General features: G+C 34.2%; 1 protein-coding gene across 1 annotated transcript in view; it reads left to right on the plus strand.

The window, feature by feature from the left end:
- Positions 1-23,708, plus strand: part of LOC131037767 (putative disease resistance protein At5g47280) — a 65,574-nt gene extending 41,866 nt beyond the window's left edge. Inside the window, exons 2-5 of the mRNA XM_057969961.2 lie at positions 20,891-21,300; positions 21,778-22,133; positions 22,218-22,429; positions 22,891-23,708. Of these exons, the coding sequence (XP_057825944.2) occupies positions 20,891-21,300; positions 21,778-22,133; positions 22,218-22,429; positions 22,891-23,708 (1,796 nt within the window). The remainder of the gene's footprint in view (positions 1-20,890; positions 21,301-21,777; positions 22,134-22,217; positions 22,430-22,890) is intronic.
- Positions 23,709-24,309: the final 601 nt, after the last annotated feature.

Genomic DNA, 24,309 nt, shown 5'->3' on the forward strand with positions numbered 1-24,309 from the left:
AAGTATATCTGGCTTTTGGTTTTAAAATTTTGAAATTTTGATATATTAGGGGAGAAGTATATCAAAGGGAGAAGTATCTATTTTGAAATTTTGATATATGTTGTGATATATGCTATATGCTCTGATGATTATGCTCTGTATGCAAAATTGCTATACACTCTGTTGATTAAGGGATAGTGTATATGCTTAGGGGGAGCAATTTTGTTAATGGCAAGTTTTTGTTGTAAAACACTTAGATGTCAAAATTTTATTTTCCTAAGTGTTGCCATCAATGCCAAAGGGGGAGATTGTTGGCATTTTTTATGTTTATGTTGTGATTGTCATTGATGGACACACACTTGTATTGAGATCCCCTTTATATGTATGAGCTCATGCTCAACCGGTATTTGTTCCAACCGGTATGTTGTATACTAGTCTCTAGACTAGTGGTGATTTTGCAGAATGTGTTTCCCGGTCTGAAGCGGCATGTCGACCCCAAGCGGTTCGCAGATCACAAGCGGTACAAGGGAGCAAAGCGACACAACACATTCTTACCAGTCTTCGTTTTTGTCAAACCGGCAACCGGTATTTTGTATGAACCGGTAATACTTTGTAATGAGTTACCAACCGGCATTTTGTGATGAGTTACCAATCCACCGATTGTTTGACGGTGCTGACACATTGACGGTGATTCCTATGTCGTGTTACTAAGTATGTCTAGATTCATTGAACCTAGGAAATTGTAATGTAATCCTATTGGACCGACATGGAACCAAATTCCTTTAAAAGGACATCATGTCTAGGGTTTTTGAGGAGTTGTTGCTATTGCTGAAAGGGTTAATGTCGAGCTAGGGTTTAAGGTGGAAGTTGAGAACGATCTTATCTGAGAAGATCAAGTTGTAATTTTGAGAGAGAGAAAGAAGACTGAAGTAATGCTGGAATGCATTAGTTGTGAGCAATATAGGATCTAACCAAGCAGTTTGTGCTATTAGATAGATCAAACACTTGTTGATTACTCGCATCTTTGACAAGTCTGTAGCCCTTAACCGAGTAGGCCTCAAAGCCTTTGTAAAATCCTCTACAAGGTGGTTCACACATGTGAATCTAAAATCCTCTAACAAGGTAGTCTTTAATCGGACTTATCTCCTAACAGAGATTGAGATTCCTAATAGGATTTGTTCTGGTGAAGAACATTGTAAGACCTTAACCGGTCTGGTTTCTATTCTACAGATAGTGACTTGTGAGTTCCATCTCACTGTGGTTTTTCCCAGTTGGGTTTCCATGTCAAATATCTTGTGTTATGGTTGTATTGCTTTTGTGGGTGAATGCTTTATTCACATTTTGGTTTGCATGTGTGGTAACCAGTTTGACTGTTAGACTACTTTACCGGTTTATTTTTAGACCGTGTAAGTGTTTTAGTGCAGAGATTTTTGGCATACTAATTCACCCCCCCCCCCCCATCCCCACCTTAGTATTCATCAAAATTGGCAAGCAAGCATGTTTATTTGGGAAGTAGAAACTCTATAATTCCAATTATTTATGTTTTAGAATTCCTTGGGCTAACATTCAATAGGGATTATTCCCCCACCTAGAGATAGTATGGTGCTTCCTCATAAGGATCAACTTCCAATAGCCCAACCGGATTTAAATTGGATTCAAAGAGAGCAGGAAGATATCATTTCTCGATTGAATCAAGTTTCATGGAGAGAAAAGGTTAATCATGTTGAATACAGAAGGATAAGTTCATTTTAGAGTGAAAGGAGAGGTGAACTAAATTTTACAACCAATTTCTACAGAGAGAAATTGTTCCAGCAAAGAATCTCACACCTAATGAAAATTAACCCAACACATTTCCAAGTCAACACGGTACAAGTTGGTTATCCCAAGGGAAGGTATCACTCCCATACTCCAACTCGACCCAATATTGGTTGAAGACCCACAAAAGGATATCCTTTCCAGATTGACTACCCTAGCTTGGGCATGTAAAAGGAGCTATGGAGAATACGTAAGGGTTATCTTTGTGTTGGAAGAAAAAGAATAGGATGAAATTAATGATGCTCATCTTTGGTTAGCAATATTTGCAAAAAAGAACCTTGCACCTCTCATTAATTCATAAGTCTTGCCCTCTAGATGCATGACTGGTTTAAAGTGATAAAATTGGGCTCTTATAGTCCCTTTTTGTTTTTATTTTTGACTATCTATTCAATTTACTTCTTGAAGTGGTTGCTTTTTGTTTTTACTTTTGGCTCACCTCTGGACCTTTTCTTTTGATATATATTTTACAAAGGAGAAATTTGAGTACATTTCATATATCCTCAACTTTAGGTTATGATGGATGAATTAAGCTATTCTTCTTATGTTGAATACTATGCATTTGGGTTATCTTTCTTTTATCTATCAGATGAAAAATGAAATTTGCATGCACCCATTACTGTGAAAACTCAGCTTTGAATGAATGAAATGGTAACGTCTTATCTTTATCAATCTTAATATTTTAGGATAGAATATCTGTATTCTATTTTATTATGTTTCTGTGGAATCCCTTCTTCTTTCCTTCGAGCTTTCCGATTAAAATTTTTACCTTTTCTAATTTCTAGTGAAAAAGACACCTAAAAAAGAGCCAAATTACATAATAAGAGGGAGTTGTACTAATAGAAATCAGAGAAACATTGCTAATTCAATAGCAATTTCTTCAAGTGTTGGTTCTTATTTGTCTCTCTTGTATTGGTTATTTATGATCATCTTTGAGTTATTTTTGGGAGGAAAATTTGTCAACCAACAATGTCAAGATGTACTCTCGATACTAGTTGGCGTGTTGGCATGATACAGGGGTTTTCAAGAGCATTATATGCTTATTGGACTATATGATCTTCTTATGAGATTTTATATCATGGTGTTATGTTTATGTTCCTAACGCTTGAGATTGGAGCTTTGACATTGATCTTGTTAGTTCTCTTTGAATTGAGTGCATGATCATTTTCTTGATTACTCCATGATAATGATATGTTGCATTTGGAGTTTGGCATGTATTGATCGACTTTAAGTTCTCATGGATATATGGAGACTTAGCTGAGGATGGAGTTCTCTTATGATTAGACACAATTGAGATGGATACTTTTGATGATATTTCATCAAGAAGTTTAAGGAGCCTATAGCTTGGTTGGGCGTGTGTTCAACATGGACCTATAATGAGAGTGACCATGTATGAGCCATGACAACTTGGATATGTTGGAAGACAATTCTCATTCCCTAATCTTTGATTGCATGGCAGTTTATTGCTTGAGAGGCATTTCCCATTATTTCTTTTAAGTTCTTTATGACTAATCCTTATCTTTCATAGAAATGCATCTTGAGCTATGGATAAATGGTTAGTTTTCGAGGATTCGTATTGATGGATGGATAACATGCTTATCTCCTTATGCATATGATTGATATTATGATATCATTGTGAGGATGTTAGGAGATGATTTATTGGGTTGTATTCTTAATATGGGAATAGTTACTTTGAGGTTGATCTTTCATGTTTTAAAGAAGCTTACATATGTGACGGTAATATCTTATATATGTTTTGTTTAATCTAATAAGATAGAACGTTTGGGTGTTGTCGAGTCTTCTTGTTGGAGTTGTGGACAAGATCCTACTTGACATGGATTAGAACTTTGAGGTGTTGGCAAAAGGATGTGATTGTAATATGATTTGCATGTTTATCTTTGTTCAATGGCTAATTTTTGGAGGTCCAAGTGATCAGGATTTTTCAGTTTGATGGACTTAGGAGACTTATGGTGAAATGTTATCAAAGAATATGCAATAGTTTGTGTTGTGTATGTGGATCATTGTGATTTTTCTTTATTACTAAATGGTTTAATTGCTTTGCTAGATCTTTTGTATAAGTATTGATTGGTAGACTTGGTGTGCAATGATTTGTTTTTAGTTTTGATATTACCCATACAGTGGTAGTTCTTCAATATGTGTGCATTCCATTGACAAGTTTGATTAAGGGAGCTCATGATTGTAATTTATGGGTTGATATGTTATTGTCATGAGTTCTATTGATGTTTCAAATACCTTTGAGGTATGGATGATTAGATGGATTAGTACTTGATGTGGTTACTATTTCCAGTCATCTAGGTTTTTTAGTTGGAGTTACTAATCAATTGTGGTTGTTGTTCTAACTATTTTGGAGCATTCATGTTCAATCTTGTTCTGGGGGGAATATTTTGAACTTCATAGTTGTGTCTTAGTAGTGAATTTGAAATTGGATATATTGATGTTTTTTTAAAACTTGTGAGCACACTACAATTGTGACAAGAGTTTATAGCCTTTTTTATCACTTGGATTCCATGCTTGTGTTCTTCCAATTAGTACTTTTTCACCTTCTATTATTCATTTTCTTTCATAGGTGCTATGTTGGACAACGAGAGGATTTTTCGCTAGATATGGTGGACATCTTAGATGTTATTGTAGATACATTCTTGGAGCACGAGAGCATGTTGGAGATTCATGTGGTTTCATGGATGGTTATGATTGTGTCTCTTTGTGTTTCCCTTTGTAGATAGATCTTGTTCAAATTGGTCATGTGAAGGTGTTTGACAAGTGGGGGAATGTTGGGAATTAAGGTATCTCAACCTTAGCCATTCCTAGCATTGTATTTATTTGTTGCCTAAATTGTAATTTCTTGCTCATTGTATTTTGTCATCTAGTGTAACATGGCATGGTGAATTGTCTTCATGTTGGGAGGTGACATGGAAGATGAATATAATATATTTTATCCTTATACGGGCACATAGTTTTCTACTTTGGTAGAGATATTTTGTCATGTGTAAACATCTTAGAAACTTGTGTAAGTCGTTACCGTATGACAAATTCTTATGACAAGTTATGACATATTCTTATGACGGGTTGGAAAAGTGTTAGAAGCCATCTTGGGTTATGATGAGTTGTAAGAGAATTATTTAATTATAGTCACTTATGATGGACTCTTTTACAGTTGTAAGCATTTTCATATATGGCAGTTGTAAGGTGTGTAAGAGATTTTGTCATGCCTCTTAGTAGCAAAAATAAAAGTCCCCATGTTTGGAGGTATGCGAAAGGGGTTAGATAATGATGTACAAGTGTACATTTTATGCTTATAGGTGGTTGAAAAATGAGCCACGTGCATTTGGATGACCCTCTCTTTTGGCTTGATCTAGAAGCTACTTTAGACTTGTATTATATGTCTTTGATGTGGGTTAGAGAGGGGAGTGAGGAAATTGTTCTTTGCAGGGTTATGTTGTCATTTTTCTTCCAGAAGAGCAAGATGTAGACTCCAAGTAAGGGCTATGAGCTTGAAAGATTATTGTAATAATTTATTGTAAATTAATACATTGGTTTGATGATTTGAGTGTTGGGTTTTCCCCACATATATTGGTGTTTCTTCCTTTTTATCTATCTTTCTTGTATTCTTCTTCTTTCATGTTCTTGAAGTGTTGATTTACATGTCATTACGATGTCAAAATTTGTTTAGATCTGTTAACTACATCATCTTTTCTCTTAGGGTTAATGGATGGGAAATTAACTATGCATGTTTTTGCTTAAATAGCTTAGTAGTAGCTACATGTATCGAGTTGTGAATTTGATTAAAAGAAAAATGTAGGATATCAAAGGTGCGTACTAGAGTTCTTAAATGGTTTTCTGGTTTCATCTTTCCCTTTCAAAAAAGTCCTTAATATTCTACATTGAGGATTATGTATAACATGATGGTGTGTCTGAGGACCTTGGAGTATGAGAAAATTCTTCAAAAGATATAGCTTTATATTTTCTTCTTCCTCACATATTTTTTATAATCCTTTGCAATGGCTTCCCTTATATATGTCTTGACTATGTTTATGACCTCTAATTTTTCTAGCATCAATCTATCCAACCTTTGTTTGGTCTTGAGTTCCTTGGTTTGTATCTCAAAATGTATTTTCTTTTATAAAGGGGTAACTGATGGGGTCAATTAATCAATGGCTTGTATTTTAAGTTTATCCTCTTGTATTTCTCTTTTTCATTGTGCTTTTAATAATTAGGTCGAGGATTCAATAACGTATACATCAAACCTTCTAGTGTTTTTTTGGTCACCAAATGTCTGATTATTATATTTTATGTCAGCACCTTATTAGTTGAGGTTAGCTTCGGGTAGACCATGATAGTATCCAACATCACCTTCTTGTCAAATAACCCACTACATACTTTACCTTCATTAATCAAGGTCACCATGGTACTAGGCCTAAGGTATCATCTAGACCAATTTTTGTTTCCTTTTTGGGATCAATTACTTATTGGGAGACCAATTTGTGTGATTTTTCCTTCTTTTCTTTTTGTTTATTCTTCACACGTATTTGTAATAGTGCCTCTAAGGATTCTCCTTTAACCAAGTCCCTTTACGAAGGAGTAGTGGTGGATTTCCTCTTCCTTGGCCTACTCATTTCATCTTGTGTAGGTTCTAGATGTCTTCTAGATCTCCTACAAGTAATCTCCAATTATTCATTTGGTTCTATTGTACCAAATACCCATTTTTCATGGGACATCAATTTCATTTTCTACACATGCTTATCATTTTTTTTCCTTTGTCACTAACTCCATGAATTCCTGAGTTGTGGGGTATCATTTTGCTTGAGGGTCCTTCGGAAGGCTAAGTAAATTTTCTACAAAGGATTCAATTTCAGTATCTAGAATTTCATAGGGTACTTTAGGAATCCATAAGGTATGGATTTCTATAGCCTCCACCATGATAAATTCTTTTCCTACCAAAAAACTATGTTATGTATATATTATTGAACCATATCATAAGAGATCATTTCTATACTCTACATGTTCTCCTCAAAAGTTTTTATTAACCGTAAGTATATGGTTGTAAAGGAGGAGGAATCTTTGAAATCTCAAGAATGGTCTTGTACTTGTACCACAACAAGTCTATTAGGGTCAAACACATTCTCTGCATAAGTTGATAGTGCATTCATGAAATAGAAAACTAAATAGATGAGGATGGTACTGTAGTGAAATTGGTAGTGAATGTTTTTGGTGTGAGTTTCCTTCTCGAACAATTATGGGCACAAATATTCACACAAATCAATGCACTTTCCCTTCCATCACCATTTGATAGGTAGTATGTATCGTGATACTTGTAATAGATACCTCCAAGTTTGAGTTTAGTAAACCTTGAAGGTTGTCCCCACAGTTTCATGCATGATGGTAAGGTTGTTGATCTTTGTGATATCCAAGCTTATCTTGTCGAATGTTGCATCTGTAAGTTTTGTCACCTCTACATTCCTATTATATCCAGATACAATTATCTAACCTTCATTTAGTTGCATAAGAAAATTCAAGATGCAAATTCCAAAGTCCAAGTCTATTGTATATGACAACTAGGTGGCCATTAATCTTGCAAAAATTATGCAAGTTCAAGCAACAATATTAACCTAAGTTGTTGATTCATGTATAGGAATCAAAACCCAATACAATGATATGACATTTTTTACTCCTTGGGTACAGGTATGGGAATATGTATGTGTGTTAAAAATCATAAATTATAAGAATAGTGACACTGATAATATTTTAAATACATAATTGACAATATATGAAATACCCTATATTATCATACTCATAATTGCAAAAATTATAATATAAAATGTCATTAAACAATGAAAGTTCAAATTACAATCAATATTTAATATTTGTATTCTTCTTCATTAGAAGCATCGATCTGAACATTTGGTTCAACTTCATTTGAAACAAAATCATTTTTATTGTCACTCACACTATGTCAAACTTGCCAAAGTTGGCTCATCTATAGAGAGTTGGGCAATTTGTGCAACTATAGCATCTAAGTAAGCACACATAGGGGCTATATCCCAATTCTTTGTCACACAATCATTGTATTCGAGTTTCTAAGGTGAGAAGAGACTAAGTTTCTTATGTAGACCAAATCATATTATTCTTTTGGACCCAAACAATTGCACTTGATTGAGTGGGTGAAGTATGTACTCCAATTTCACGTAGCTAAAGAAGAATTTGTAGCCTATTTAGTTTGCATGCAAAATTTAGTGTTTAATTTTATAATTCAAGAATCAAAACTTAAAAGTTAGAACAGAAATTATCAAATAAAAATATTTAAATATAATATATAACATGATAGCATCAAAAGAAAATGATATAAATAAAAGATAAAAAGTACATACATGGGAGAGAATTTTGATTGCAATAGGCTATAAGAAAATAATTTATCTTATAATTGTCATGAAGAGAAGAAAAATTATATTCTTTTGAAAGATATTAATTGGCCAAAATCGCTTACGACAATACTTTTGATTTCTTCATCTATATATATCTTTCTAAATGCAACCAATAGACACCTCCCCATATATATATGGTGTCACCCTCCTTGACAATGAAACTACTACTTTCCTATAGTATGTTGGCAACAAGACAAATTTTAAGAGATGTTAGGGGATGGTCATCTTGTTCCAATGATTAACAATATTTTTTTGTACAATTTTGAAAAAATGTTTATGTTAATCATGATCTTTTGTCTCTATTATTGCTCGCGTTTTCTCCACCTAGAGTCCATGCCATCATAAATTTTACTTAAACATTAGCAACAAGTATTAGCATACCTTGTCGTGCTCATGATGAGCTTAATGAAATTCAATGTATGTTCCAGGTGAGCCCACCACTCATCATCTAAGATCAATGTTTTTACTTTTTGGGATTTTTCCATGTTTGACTACCTCCATACACTCCACAAGCTATTGATGACCATAGAACTCAAGGCATCTTATACTTTTATAGGTCATCTTAATATGATTATGTGAGATACAAATCATGTCTGAGTAAAAACACAAAACTATGTCACGTTTCAGGCTAACTTATCAGCACAAGTGAATTTAAATAATTCTAACTAAAAATTAAATTTTAGTCAAACATACGGTCCATATAGATTCATTATAGATAAGTTATATATAGGCCACAACTTTTCCAATTGGAAGTGTTTACTAAATGTATATTTTATACTACTTTTGGTCTAACTACAAAAAAAAATAAAAAAATCGATGTTTCAACAACTCCTACTCTTCTAAATTTTTTTTTTTTTGAAATGTAAAAATATCCTTTTATAGATCTATAAGTGAATTTTCCAAAATATATATCTTTTAATATTTTAGTTACTTTTTATATTTTATATTTAATTTTTTTTTCAAGTAGGTCATCAACACTAAAATACAAGGTTGATTATCTTGTCAAGGAAAAATATTAAAATTTATTAAAAAAAATTGAAAAACATATTATGCAGTAGATAAAAGAATCTATGTTAATATGATATAATTATTTTCTAATTTGGATAAATAATTAAGAAAAAAGGTGGTGGGAATTGGAAAGAGTATATTTCAACACTCACAACTTTTCAAATTTACTAAAAAAATATATTTATAAAAAATAGTAAAAAATATATCCATGCACTAAAGTTTCAAGTTATAAATATAAAAAGAAAAAAGCAAGAAAAAAATCTAAAATTTACTAAATAAAGTGTGGTTGCTTGTGTAACTTCAATGTCAACATTTTTTCAACAATTAAATTATAGTGTTTATAAAAAACTATATTCAAGTAATTTTAATAATTTTATTAAAATTACAAACAGAAAATAGACATAAGAATATAAATTTTGTTAGTTTACATCATTTCAAAATTCAAAATATATATTTCACTTTCTATTGATTTAATTTACAAATTTGAATCAGCATTGACCATTTCCTTTATAAAAGTGTGACACAGCTTTTTACTTTTAGTCGTCTCATCAACCTAACATGGTATAAAAAATGCATGTCACATATCAACAATAAAAAAATTTCAAAAAAAATTAAAATAATATTACAAATTTAAATTTAAAAATTACCTTCAACAACTCCAACTTGGAGAAGGTCTTGGATATGTCTTGTGACATATGATGATCGGTCTCAAATATTTAAATCTATTTGTCCTTTATGTAGACTTGTTTAACCCAATCTTTTTGTGTTAACCTTTTTTAATATTAAATTGAGTAAGTGGATTGCACATGGTGTCAAAAAATGTGATTGTATGTAGCCTCCACTATAGACTTAGTTTCTCAACAATTTTTGGCATTGCATATTATGACTTGACAAAATTATCAGGCCCCATCATGTCAATAAATTCCATGAGGGTATTGGCAATGAAACTCACATCTTTTACTTTCCATCAAATTCCACTGCCTTCAAAAACATTGCCCCTTTAAGGGACATTGCTATAACATTAATCAATTGTCTATTTTTGTAATCTTTCCATCAATAAAAAATGATCTAATGGACATGTTTTGAGTCATGTATACTTTATCACTCGTAATGATGTCTCTACTAAGACTTTCTACATAACCAATAAGGTAGTTCAAACATTTTCATACCCAAGACTAACATAATCAAGAGGTGTATTGTAAAGGGTATTCACCATATGATGCCAAATAAGGTGATCTAACAATGTTGAAAGGAAGCCCATTGCAAAAAATGCAATGAGCAATGCTTCAATTCACAACCTCTTTGATTTCATTTTTGAAGGCCATGTCCAACTGTAAAAGTTATTGCAAGATACAAGATACAAATATAAAACATCACTCTAATCATGTGATATAAAAGTTTCATCATTTCATTATGACAAGATATCACCTGAACACGTGATATTAGTATTGCTTAAACACGCAATACTAAGGATAAACATATGAGGATGGTTAAATCCTCATCTTATCCAGGTTGTGATATGTGCACAAGCATTTTATACAAATGTTTTATCACAACACCATCATGGCACATCCATGACATACCAGAGATCTTAACATGATAACTGGTTAGACAATCATAAGATCGTCACCATATGATGTGTGCATACAAGTGTTCATAATCTGAGAGATCGTCACCTCTTAGATATGAACATAGGGGGTGAAACCCAGAATGTCCCAACATGACAAAAGAAGTTTACACATTAAACATCTTATTTACAAAGCAGATTACCTTTCTATGATACCTAAACCTTTTTTGAAGTGATCAACCTTCACTCTGGAAAGTGGTTTGGTCTGAATATTTGCAGTCTGATCTCCTATGCTAACATATTCCAATTTGATCACATTTTTGTCTACCATGTCTCGCACGTAATGGTATGGAATCTCAATATGCTTGGATCTGTCATGAAATACTGGATTTATAGAAAGCTTTATACAGCTCTGGTTGTCACAATGGATGATAGTGGGTTTCATAGGTTCACCAAATAGTCCCACAAGCAACTTCCTAAGCCATACGCCTCTCGAGCAGCCATGGAAGCTGCAATGTACTCGGCCTCGGTGGAACTCTGAGCTACAGAAGACTGTTTACTGCTGATCCAAGATATCATGGCTGATCCTAAATTGAAGCAACACCCTGAGGTGCTTTTCCTATCAGTCACACTCCCAACCCAATCTGAGTCTGTAAATCCGTGTAGGTCTAGATTGACTTTCTCATATTTGAGACCAAGGTTTAGAGTACCTTGTAAGTATCTCATAATGTGTTCCACTGCAATCAAGTGGATTTCCTTAGGCTCACACATAAACTGACTTAAGGCATTGACAGCATAACAGATATCTGGCCTTGTATTCACCAGATACATCAGGGACCCAATCATCTGTCTATAGAGTGTAGGATCAGTGGAATGTGACTCTGTTGTTGCTTACCTAAGTTTGTGTAAATTTGTTTCCATGGGAGAGGTCATGAGTCTGCAGTTATGCATTCTGAATCTCTTCAAAATGTCCAAGGTATACTTTCCTTGGTTTAGTATAATATTGTCAGAATTCTGCCATACTTCCAATCCTAGGAAGTAATGAAGGAGTCCTAAGTCCTTCATATCAAATTCTTTGGATAGATTATTCTTGCATTGATCTATAAGATAATCATTTCCTGTGATTAAAAAGTCATCAACATTAGCATATCACCTTTATTTCTTTTGTAGTAGAGATTAGGATCTGCATCATTTTTATAGAAGCCTAGTCCTGAGAGATAGGTGTCAATTCTTTCATACCAGGCCCTGGGGGCCTATTTAAGCCCATAGAGAGCTTTCTTGAGTCTGCACACATGAGACTATACATCATAATTTTTAAATCCTTCAAGTTGTTCTAGGTAGACTTTTTCTGAGATCTCACCATTTAGAAATGTTGTCTTAACATCCATTTGGTGTACCTTCCATCCTTTTGCTGCTGCAATGGCTAATACAACTCTCACTAATGTATACCTAGCAATAGTCTATTCCCTCCCTTTGTGAGAAGCCTCTGGCTACAAATCTGGCCTTGTGTTTCTTAATACTGTCGTCTGTAGCATGTTTGATTTTGAATAACCATTTAGATGAAACCACAAATTTCTTGGTTGGCCTAGTAACAATCTCCCAAACATCATTTTTCATAATGGATTGATACTCTTCAGACATGGCATCCTTCCATACTTGATGTTTAAGTGCATCCGATACATTGTTTGGTTCAGCTTTAGAGAGATCATTCATAAGAGCAACATAGCTAGTGAATTTATTAGGTCTTTTGCTTTCCCTGAAGGTTCTTGAAGGAGCAGCAAACTTCTGAGCTTTTGCTAGAGTCTTGGTGGCCCATAGAGGTCTTTTCTTGACGTTTTCTCTAGGTGGGATTGGAGTTTCACCTATAGTTTCTTCAAGATTCTCCCTCTGAAGCTCAAGAGTAGGGTCTTCTTCTATGTTAGGAGTGGGGATATAGATTTCAAGCTCTATTGTACTTAGGGCTCTTTTGAAGGCTAAATCTTCTTCAAATATTACATCCCTACTAAGTTCAATATTTTTCTGACCATGTATATATATTCTATAGGCCTTGGATGTTTCACTATATCCTAAAAGTATTCTCCTTTTTCCAAAAGGTTCTAGTTTTAGTCTTTTCTCTTTAAGTACATATATATAGACAGGACACCCAAATATCCTAAGGTGGCTAATATCTGGTTTTAGTTTGCTAAATACTTCCTCAGGAGTTTTATCTTCAAGATGTGAGTGAGGACATTTGTTCCGTATATACACAGCAGTTTTAGTTGCTTCTGCCCAAATATTGATATTTAGATTCTGATCAAGAATCATGGCTTTGGCAGCTTCTACAATTGTCCTATTTTTCCTCTCAGCTACCCCATTTTGTTGAGGATTATAAGGTATTGTTAGCTCCCTCTTAATCCCTGAGTTTTTACAAAAGTCTTTAAATAATTCTGATGTGTATTCCCCCCCATTATCAGTCCTTAGGGTTTTGATTTTATTACCTGAGTAGTTCTCTGTCAATGATTTAAACTCTTTAAACCTACTAAGGATCTCTTCTGATTCTTTACACTTCAGAAAGTAGATCCAAGTTTTCCTAGAGTAGTCATCAACAAATATTACATAATACAAACATCCTCCTAGAGAGGGAGCGGACATGGGTCCACATACATCAGAATGAACTAACTCTAATACTTTGCTTGTTTTCCTAGTACTATTATGGAAGGCACCCTTGATATTTTTACCTAGGGCACATCCCTTGCATGCCTCTGAATGATATTGTTGCAACTTAGGTAAACCTGTGATAAGGTTTCCCATAGATGACAAAGTTCTATAATTCAGGTGGCCTAGTCTTCTATGCCAGACCTCATTTGCATTTGTTGCTTCGTGAATTAGGGCTAGGTTGGGCTCTGTGCACAGCTCATACAAATAGCCTCATCTTTGACCAATGACTTTAGCTTTCTTGATGGAAGAATTTCTCAGCCAAACCAACACCTTGTTCTCCATGAAGGTTACTCTGTATCCGTTATCTTCTAGGGCTAATATGGAAACTAGATTTCTCTTGATGTCGGGGACATATAGTGCTCCTTCGAGTTGCAATGACATACCTGTCTTCAGTTTGATGGTGCAGGATCCAATTCGTCTAACTGGATGTGAGGAATCATCTCCGATAGTTACTTCCTCATCATTATCCTCTGTCATGGAGTCTAGCACTTCTCTAAACCCTATAATGTGTCTGGATGAGCCACTGTCGATCACCCAGGAATTGGATTTATTTGATGCATGGCTTGTAAGTGCTGAGTAGAGGACATAGTTCTAGGAGTCATCTTCCTTTTTAGATTTTCCTGCTCTGGCAAATGTGGCTTGTTTGGCTCTCTCTGGACATTTTGCAACAAAGTGTCTAAACTTATCGCACCTATAGCATTGAATATGTGATAGGTCTCTTTTTGAAGTGTTCTTGCCCTGATGACCCTTCATCTTCCTAAATTGCTTCTTGGTTGTCTTATTTGTGTTAGTATTTAGAACTTGAAAGTCTTCATCTATGTTCTTTTGTTTCATTCCCATCTTGTTCAATCTTGATTCTTCTTGGAGACAATCGTCCCTTAATCTTTCAAACTTAGGATACTTGGACCTTGCACTGATGCCTTGGACGAATGTACTCCATCCACTAGGCAACCCATCTAGAGAAATGAGTGTTAACTCTTTGCTTTGGATCTCGTAATCCAGAGTTGCTAGTTCGTCTCTTAGAATTGATATCCGCATAAAGTAGGCGTTGATTGTCTCCCCCTTGTTCATGGTGATATGATTTGTTTCTCGTTTTAATACTAGAGTTCGACTTGCATTTGATATCTCAAATGTGCTTTCAAGTGCTTTGAACATTTTATAGGCTATCTAATGTTTTCTTATGATGGGCATTATGTTGTTTCTCACCCCATCAACTATTATTTTTATGGCCTTTTCATTTCCCTCAATCCATGTTGTTTTGTCAGGTTCATTTTCAAGTTGGTCATTTTTAGTTTGAACAAATGAATCTACTTTGTTCTCTTTTAAGATCATCTAGATTCTGAACTTCCAAGCTAAAAAATCATCGCCACCTCCGAGTTTGTCTTCGAATCTGATAGCGTTGGCCATTGGAGAAATGTGATGTAGTATAAAACCTTTGTTCTTAAATTATTCACAAAATTGAATAGCCTCAATTTCGATCAACGTGGCTCTGATTCCATGTAAAAGTTATTGCAATTTCCAATTTAATGAACAAGTTATATACTAGATGGTATATTTGATATTTTGGTATTATTATTATGACAATAATATTATTGTCTTTCTTTTCTGTAGGTATGAGGATTGAACATGTATCGATTTCAATGTCATTCCTTTTCTTTTGAATGATGTATATATAGTAAAGCAATCACGATCAAGTGGCACCTTGATCGGACATGTCTTTTAGACATGTCTGACCAAGATGTCACTTGGTCATGACTGTCTACCAATTCATTCAATGTTTATGATAACTTAATCGGTGTCATTACTAAATGGTAACAAATCGATAAACACACCCAATAATGAATCGGTGTCAAGGCAAATGTTAACCGATCGATATAACCACACCTGAATGAATCGATGTCAAAGCAAATGTTAACAGATCGATAACTAATAGCATTATATATGTGCTACCGGGTTAATACCCCGATAGCATATTATGTCGATCCATTTATGGATCGACATTAATGTGCTATCGAGTTACTAGCCCGATCGCATTAGATCGACGCTTAACTTTGTTAAGCAAGTCGTCGATCTAATCCATCTTTATCAATGTCAATATTATAATCAAATAAACATATTCAGTTCGGAAAGCATAAATCAAATAGCATAATCAAAACACAACAAGAGAGATTGATAGGTTAGGAGAGACTTATCTTGCATAAGCTACTAATACATTAACACCAACAAACCTCTTTTTGATGAAACCAAAACATTTTCCTCTTCAAAAGATGGTGGCAATGGCATGCAAGGATATTGGGCAATTAGTTGCATGAAAACAAAGGGAGGTTTTTACAAGTTTTTCTTAACAAGAGGATGTGCAAGACTATTTGATTTTTTACTTCTCATTTTGGCATCGTCTTATTATTTAATATTATAAGGCAATATTAGGTCATGTGATAACCCTTTTCTATTTTGCCCCTTACAAGCTTTTATTCCTTATAAAGGGATGGTGCATAAGTTATCTTTCACTCAAAAATTTAAGCTTGTAAACTCTATGTTACAATGGTTACACCACCAAAGAAAAGTCCCATCACTAGAACTTGGTTTAATCATTGTTGTATATCACCAAAGAGACAATGTTGTATCAATTTGAAAATTACTCTTCATTTTGACCTTGAGAGACAAAACTAGAACTTCTAGCCATATTGTATACACCTAAAATGAAAAAAACATTATTGTTTTGCCAATTAAAAAATAATATTATAACTCCTTATTATGCATAAAAACCTCAAGAAAATATTTAAAAATTACTAAACAACTTGAAAAAGGTTGAAAAAACTATTCAAAAACTTGGAAAAAATAAACATTTACTCACCTTGATGGGTAAATCTTCCTTGTCCAATGATTCCTAACCTTTTGGTGTGTGTTTTACTATTATGTAGGCTTCACCTTCAAAAAAAATGAAACAATTGTCAAAACCCAACAATGGTAGCTTGGAGGGAAAAATAGTTTTCTTGTTGCTTTATGTTTGTGAAATGACTTGCAAAATCTAAAAAGAGGAAGTTTAGGGCAAAATCCATCATGGGAGATGTGAAAGAATAAAAAATGGTTTTTTTGGGTTGAAAAAAAAGTTTTTTGGGTCATTAGGTGCATCTCAAGTTTACCCAGGTATTGCTTGGCTGCCTAAGCACTAGGCAGTACCCAAAGCAAACTTGGGCCCAACCAGCACCGTACACGAACCACATTGAACCTGCAACTAGGTTGAGCCTTTTGGAGAAGGACCTAGTAAGACTGGGGCCCAATGGAGGGGGGCTTCCTTAAAAACAGAGCGAAAGCTGCCGAGATTTTTCAGGAATATATTAAAGCTGGTGGTCCCATGAATTTTGCAGTTAGTCCAACTTTAAAGTTTAAACTCTTATATTTGAGGTAACAAGTGATTAAATATTCCTTAATATAATTCAGCCTTTTACAAGTTGACCTGAAAAAACATATTCTCGTCACACAAATAAATTGCAGTCAAGTTGAAAGGTTGTAAAAGAAAGGGTTTCTCTATTCTACTAATCAGAGAGTCAACATAAAAATTGTCATTTTAACACATAATAGTAAAACTCAAGAACAACAAAACAGAGAGATGAAGTTTTATTCAAAATTTGATATGGAATGATAATTGAAAAGTTATAAAATTAAGAAGAAAAAAAAATAAATCTTAAAAATGCACAGTACCTGTAATTATCATTGATCTCCCTTCCTGTGTGTGTGCAATGTCCGTCAAGTGTATAAACAGATAAAAATCAGATAAATTAATTTTGTATTTAAAAACAAAAATTTGGTCGGATTCATCTTTTTTGGGGGAATTAAATTCAGAAGAGTAACAACTGAGAAACAATATTTCTAAGCTAGTGGAGCAATTTCTAGCCCCACCCCATTTTCACCTACTCAAATATGCAGGTCTAAGAAGTAGAAGCTTCTAATTTTCAGGCAAAGATTCCAAATAATCTTGTAGCAAAAAAAATTCTCCATAAAACCTCCTACTCCTTAAAAATAGAAACTTAAACCGCCATGAGACCCCTGCCTAACAAATATTAACTTGTTGCATGTTATCAGCACTAATCACTGGTCAGAATCCTAAACTTCTCCGTACAAACATTAAATATAGGTGTCGTGGAACTGGATTAATAAAATGCATTCAAAAATTCTATATTTTAAAATATTGAGGCATAAAGCCAAATCCCACAACTTCTGGAGCCATAATATGGAGTCTTGAAGTCAAGATTACAGCATGAGGTTATTACTTTTATTATATTTCTGTGTCTGGTTTTACCGAGCACTTGGCATTCAATGGAAAATGTTTTATGAGCTGCTTCGTCTTCCAAATTGAGAGCCTCGACAGCTATCAATATTCCATTATCCAAAGCTCCTTTATATACAGAGGCAACGCTACCAACTCCTAGCAAGTTGCCCTTTCCAAATTCATTAGTTGCAGTACTGAGCTCTTCATATGGGATTCTAGGATGTGGAAACCCTATTGTGTTACACATTTCCCTTCACAAAGAAATATTTGTACAAAAGTGAAACATAGAAGCACTATACAACTAGAAAGGAGAGAACAATGTATTTAAACAATTTATGGAAGTGCCAGAGGCCTCCAGTTGACCCTGAACTTGGACATCCTGGAGATGAAAAGCTCCCTTGCCCAGAGAGTCCAGGCTCTCCTACCAAACAAATTGTATGAAAGAATCGGAAAGTTCAGCACTGAAAGGCATATTATGAGAATAACACTAAAGGCTATATTAATTATGTACTAATTTTCTTAGTGAAGTTGGTGAAATATATAATATTCTCTTACCATGCATGCTACAGTTACAGAAAAAATTAATTTTATCGACTATTATAAAATAATATGCATAAAACAAAAATAAAAGAAATATCCCTGCATAAAAACAGCAGTTGCATAGACCATTAATATGCAAAAAGATCATGCAGTGCTAAATAAAGAATGATAAAATACCATGTATGGTACCAAATAATTTGTTGTTGTAGGAGAGATCCCATCAGGCCTGGAATTTGATGGTCTATATTATGGACACAGTCAAAGTCTAAAGAATAAAATGATGTGATTAAAAACTATTTCAGTGCCACAAAAAAAATGTAAGCAAAAACTGAAAAACATAACAATAAATGTTGAAGCATCAATATAGGCCATAGACTCTTTTATAAAATGTCTCGGAGAAATGTGGTCTTCTGGACTGCATTCATTGCAGGATGTATACAAAATAGATTTGTTGAAAAGGCTTCGGAAAACTCCAAGGAAATGCAACTGGCAATAGTAAAGTCAATTTTTTCAACTTACGCCCACGTCCCCAAAACCAATGAGAAATTAGAAGCTTTAAACAAGGAAAGGTGTTATATCAAAGCATAATTTAAAGAGAAAAATTGCTAGATGCTTGTGTTTTAACCAGCCAGGAAAGTACCTAAATTCTCTGACAAAATCCTTCACAAAATGCGCACCTACAATAAAGGTGCGCAAAGAATTTGACAAAATGTCCCGAAGAATTATGGTTACGTAGAATGCAGTGATTTCTGGAGATAACAAATGGAATTGTTGAAAACACTTAATAAACTTCATACAAATACAACTGGAAGGTATGAAGTGAATTTTATGACGTTTGTTGATTTTCTCATGCCCTTATGAGTAGCCAAAAAATAGTTTCCACACCTTTTGCCAACAGTCACCCCTATCTGTGCTAAAATGGACACTTTGGAGCAGGTCAGGGGCATCCATCAAAACATAATTAATGGAGGATTTTTGTTAGATACTGGAGTTGGAAATGTTGCTGCAGAGATGAATGCAAAACGTGGAGAACAGAGCCAAAAAACGTGAATTATTTGATAAAATGTATCAATTAACAAATCTTCATCTACTAGTTATAAACTTGTAAGTCACAAACTAGATGACAAAATGTCCCGAAAACCTGCCTAAAGGTTTCACATGTGAATTATTTGACAAAATGCATGATAAGAGGACAAGAACAAGAATATTTTATTGAAAACGTTTTGGAAATTTTGGAAGGATCACATAGTCATAATGATGGGATTCTAACGCTTCTTTTTACCCATAAGGTCTGAAGAAACATTATAAGTAGTGCTTCAATGTCATCAAGCACCTCAAGGTTGATCTTTTAGTTACAGTTATACTTTAGATTAACACTGGATACAAAATAAAGAAAAAATGCTATAGGTTCAGCATGCATGATATAATATACAGAAAATCAAAATATAGTCAGCGCCCTTCGCTATAGTTCCATAAACAAGAACTAATAAAAACTGTATCACACAAAGTTTATTCATATTAAAGACACCCATGTCTAACAATCTCACCACCCAACATCATCAACATTGCCTTAGAAAAAGAATCCCTGTCAAACTGTAAAAACAAAACCCCTTCATTCATATTGCCAAATTTCTAGGTGTTTTTAACCCTTTTGAGTTTTTAAAACATCACATTATTGCGTACCATTTCTAATTCTTCTTTCTAGCATTCCATTAAAAATGTTATATTGCAAATGTATTTCTCAGTCAAAAGATGTGTCTACAATACGGAAAGGTAATATCCTGATTTAATGGCAGAAAAGAAAATTTACCAAAAATAAAATCCATCAAGTCTTACAAAAGTGGCAAACAAAATCAACCAGCTTCCTCCTTCAGTTATACTAACATGACTCATAACAGCTTTCCTGCCATATTCAAGTTGTAATATACAACAAGAAATAGACTGCATCGTCTGTCTATATATAAGCAAGCAGCTCCTTGCAAAACTTAGAGCAATGTAAATCTCCAATCAAAACACAAATATAACTGCGTCATATCTACATTGGGTAGAAAGAAAGGAAACTAAATACATAGATAGTTACGTCATATCTGCATTGTCTAGATACATAGAAACTACTAGTTTTTCTTATCATGAAATTTATATATTATGTGGCCCTTAGGAAAGAGAACACATAAATTGGCCATAGAAGCAAAGTGCCAATCATCTTCTATGGTCTAAAAGTTCTATGTACACACAAAAGTTTTATGTCTAAAGCTACTCATTCTCTTAGTTATAGTTGAACCTGAAGTTGTGACAGCCATGGTATTGGTAATTATCTTATATACTCTGACTATGTTAGGTATCCTGGATAAGGTAGAAGGCAGGGATTTTGTATAGTGCATGTCCCTTCACTACTTAGTAGTAAATTACTTTTGTGGGGTTGAGAATTCATAGTGGAATATTGTGTAGTTCACATATACTGGTACTCTGGCTATCTAATATGTATTTAAATTATTTATTTCTTCAGTGTTAATTTTTGGTTTATTTGGCATTCTGGAATTCACCATCTAAAAGGCACTTGTTTGATTTGGATATTAGATTACTTCAGGAATAAGGTGCTTTTCATCACTGTTTCACAAAGCCCAAACCTCAAAGGAATATTAGAGACCATGTGGGAGAAACTTTTTGAAAAGAAGAAACCTGAGTTTCAGAATGTTGAGGATGGGCAAAGACAGCTGCAGCAACAACTTCTTAAACAAGAGAAGCCAGTTCTAGTGATACTGGATGATGTTTGGTCCAGATCAAGTCTGGATAAATTACTATTCGAAGGTAGAGGATACAAGACCCTCATAACAACAAGAGACATTTCTCTTATCCCCCAAAACCCCTGTACTAAACTGTATCAATTACCATTGTTGAGCCAAGGAGATGCTCTGTCCCTTTTCTGCTTCTGGGCTTTTGGACAGACAACAATTCCAGCAACTATAGATGCAAATCTAGTAAAGGAGGTAATTGTTTTGTTCTAAACCATTGGGTTTTATATAATTGGATGAATGCAGTTTCTAGGTTTAATCATTCTTTTTACATATTTTATAAACTTTCAATGGGTAAAGCATAAATTAGCCTTACACATAGTGAAAGCAAGCATATTGAATGGAGGAAAAATTATATATAAAATTATACAACCAACACGTGGCTTGGAGAATGTGCCTCTATTGGCATATGATGAAAGAATAGAGATTCATCCACATCTGCATATTGCATGTAAACCTCATCACGTTTCATTGTCCTAGGCCTACAAAACACAAGGAATATGTAGCCAAGATCGAAACAAAAGGTTGCATTAACCATGTTATAGATGTTGGAATATAATTGCAGATCATTGTGAGGTTGACTTTATGTTATCCGCAAATATTATGTTCTGATGTAATCTTACTGGCCTATAAGACTTCCTGACAAATTTATTTCCTCGAAATCAATTATAGGTGCAAGCAGAATGTGGAGGCCTACCACTTGCTCTGAAGGTGATTGGAAGCACTTTGCATGGGGGACCTCAAGTGGCTTGGGAAAGGGCAAAGATCAGGCTCTCCAAAGGAGAATCTATATCAGATTATCACAGAGAAGGCTTACTTGAATGCTTAGCGACTAGTATTGATTTCTTGGATGATATAGTGAGAGAATGTTTCCTAGACTTAGGATCATTTCCAGAGGACAAGAAAATCTGTGCTGATACACTATTGGATATTTGGGTTAATGTTAGAAAATTAGAGTGGCAAGATGCCTTTGTCATCCTATTGGAACTTGCAGGCAGAAACCTTTTGAATTTAATTAGCAATCCAAGGTGAACTTCTCTAATCTTGTATACGTACACTTCTTGTTATCATTTATTTAAGCATTGAACTGAATTGTTGGTTGTTCTGAGCAGGAATCAAGCAGCTATCTCTTATGGAAATGCCTCGGAGCTGTACTTTTTTCAGCATGATGTAATACGAGACTTAGCCTTGTACTTGGGATTCAGAGACAGTGCAGTCCATAGTAAAAGGTTATTTATGCCTAGGAAAGAGAGTAGTTTACCTCAGAAATGGAAATTGCATACTAATAAAACATTTGATGCTCAAATTGTCTCTATTCACACAGGTGGGTTATTGAAAAGGGTTCATCACATATAAATTGTCACAGTTTTGTTAAGCACATAATGATTACTCCATGCAGCTTAATTTACATTTCATTCAACCTTCAAAGAAGCCTAGATATATATTTCTCTAGGCCACCCACAGAAACTATTGAACCATCATTCCTTTTATGTTCTAAAACATTTGTTATATATAGTCATTTATGTACTCTGTTGGCTCAAGAAACAATGCAAAGTATTCTGCATTTCTAGATTTATTGTTACATTTGTCTAGCTTTCTCATACATGAGATCATGTAACATAACTGGTCTCATCCTCTAACTAGTCGTTTGGCGTTTCTGTTGGTGTACATTTTCCATTCTCCCTGTTTCGACTGCAATATGATAGAAAACTAACCTAGAAATATGTATTCCTATTCCAACCTAAACTGCCCTAATTGGATTTCATTTGTAATGCTTTCGTGCAGGTCCTATGAATGAAACTCAGTGGGATGAAATGATTTTTCCAGAGGCAGAGGTTATGGTGATAGTATTTGCTTCAAGAGAATACTTTCTTCCCCCATTTTTGAAATCCATGAAAAAACTAAAAATTCTCATGGTATTCAATTATGGTTCAAAAAGGGCCACATTGGAAGGAATAGATGCCTTATCTTCACTCACTCAGTTAAAAGTTCTCCGCTTGGAGAGGTTAATTGCACCACTGGTTGAAATACAGAACAAAGCAATACAGAACATAGCAAAGCTCTCTTTAAGCTTATGTGAAGGGTTTGAAAGTACCTCGACATTGAACAATACCAAGCTGCAAGATTTTAACCTAGATCACTGCAGTGATCTGGAGGTGTTGCCTTCTGGAATCGGCCAAATGCAATCCATTCAGATGCTGTCTGTTACAAATTGTCATCTTATTCAGAATCTACCCTCTGATATTGGGAGTATGAGCTGTGTAAGAGTGTTAAGGCTATCGGCATTACCAAGCCTTAAAGAACTTCCTTCCTCAATTGGAAATCTTCTGTGGCTGGAATATCTTGACATATCAGTATGTGAGGGTTTGAAAAAACTTCCAGAGGAAATAGGAAAATTGGAGAAATTGAGTGAATTTGACATGAGGGAGTGTTCTCGTTTGAGGAGGCTACCTAGAACCGTCTGTGGGTTACGTTCGTTGAAACATGTTGTCTGTGATGAGGAGATTGGGAAGCAGTGGTTGCGGGCCAAGAGCTTTTCTATCCCCGAACTTGAAGTAGAAATTGTGGAAGCAGAGTTTAATTTGGATTGGCTTCATGATTGAGATCTCTGCACTTTAAATGCATTTCTTACCTAGCAAATAAAGTTTTAGGTGTATGCAAGTGCACCACAAAATGGGCCTAGTAGATGTGATATCAAGTACTTTATTCTTTCAATAAATTCGGCTATAGCATAGAAGAAGCCGCCGAAAATACGATCAGTTACTTTCTGATATTGAATGTATTTTCAGTCCCATTTGCCTTTGGCAGTGGATTGGAGAATCATTGTTTCCTATTCGTATGTATTGACATCCATACAAATTACATGGGTTTTTCAATGTTTGGTAATTCTAATTCTTTTGATGGTGATTAAAATTTAATTTTAATTGGTTAGGAAAAAAAAAATTATTTAATTAGAAAGGTTATTTTTTTTTTAATATAAGTAGGAACATGTTATTATGAGGTAGGTATCATTTATGTTTAGGTACTTTTCAATTAATTTTGATTAAGGGATAATTATATGCTATAGCATCTACCATCACTACATATAACAAGGAGCATCTTAGTATCAAAAGATCTTTTTATGAAAGATCTTAACATTTAGGGAATGGTTCTATGTGAGTAATTTATTCTATTTAGTAATCATTGTTTTTTTTAATGAGAATT

Source organism: Cryptomeria japonica, chromosome 4, assembly GCF_030272615.1.
Source record: "Cryptomeria japonica chromosome 4, Sugi_1.0, whole genome shotgun sequence".
Classification (NCBI taxonomy): Eukaryota; Viridiplantae; Streptophyta; class Pinopsida; order Cupressales; family Cupressaceae; genus Cryptomeria; species Cryptomeria japonica.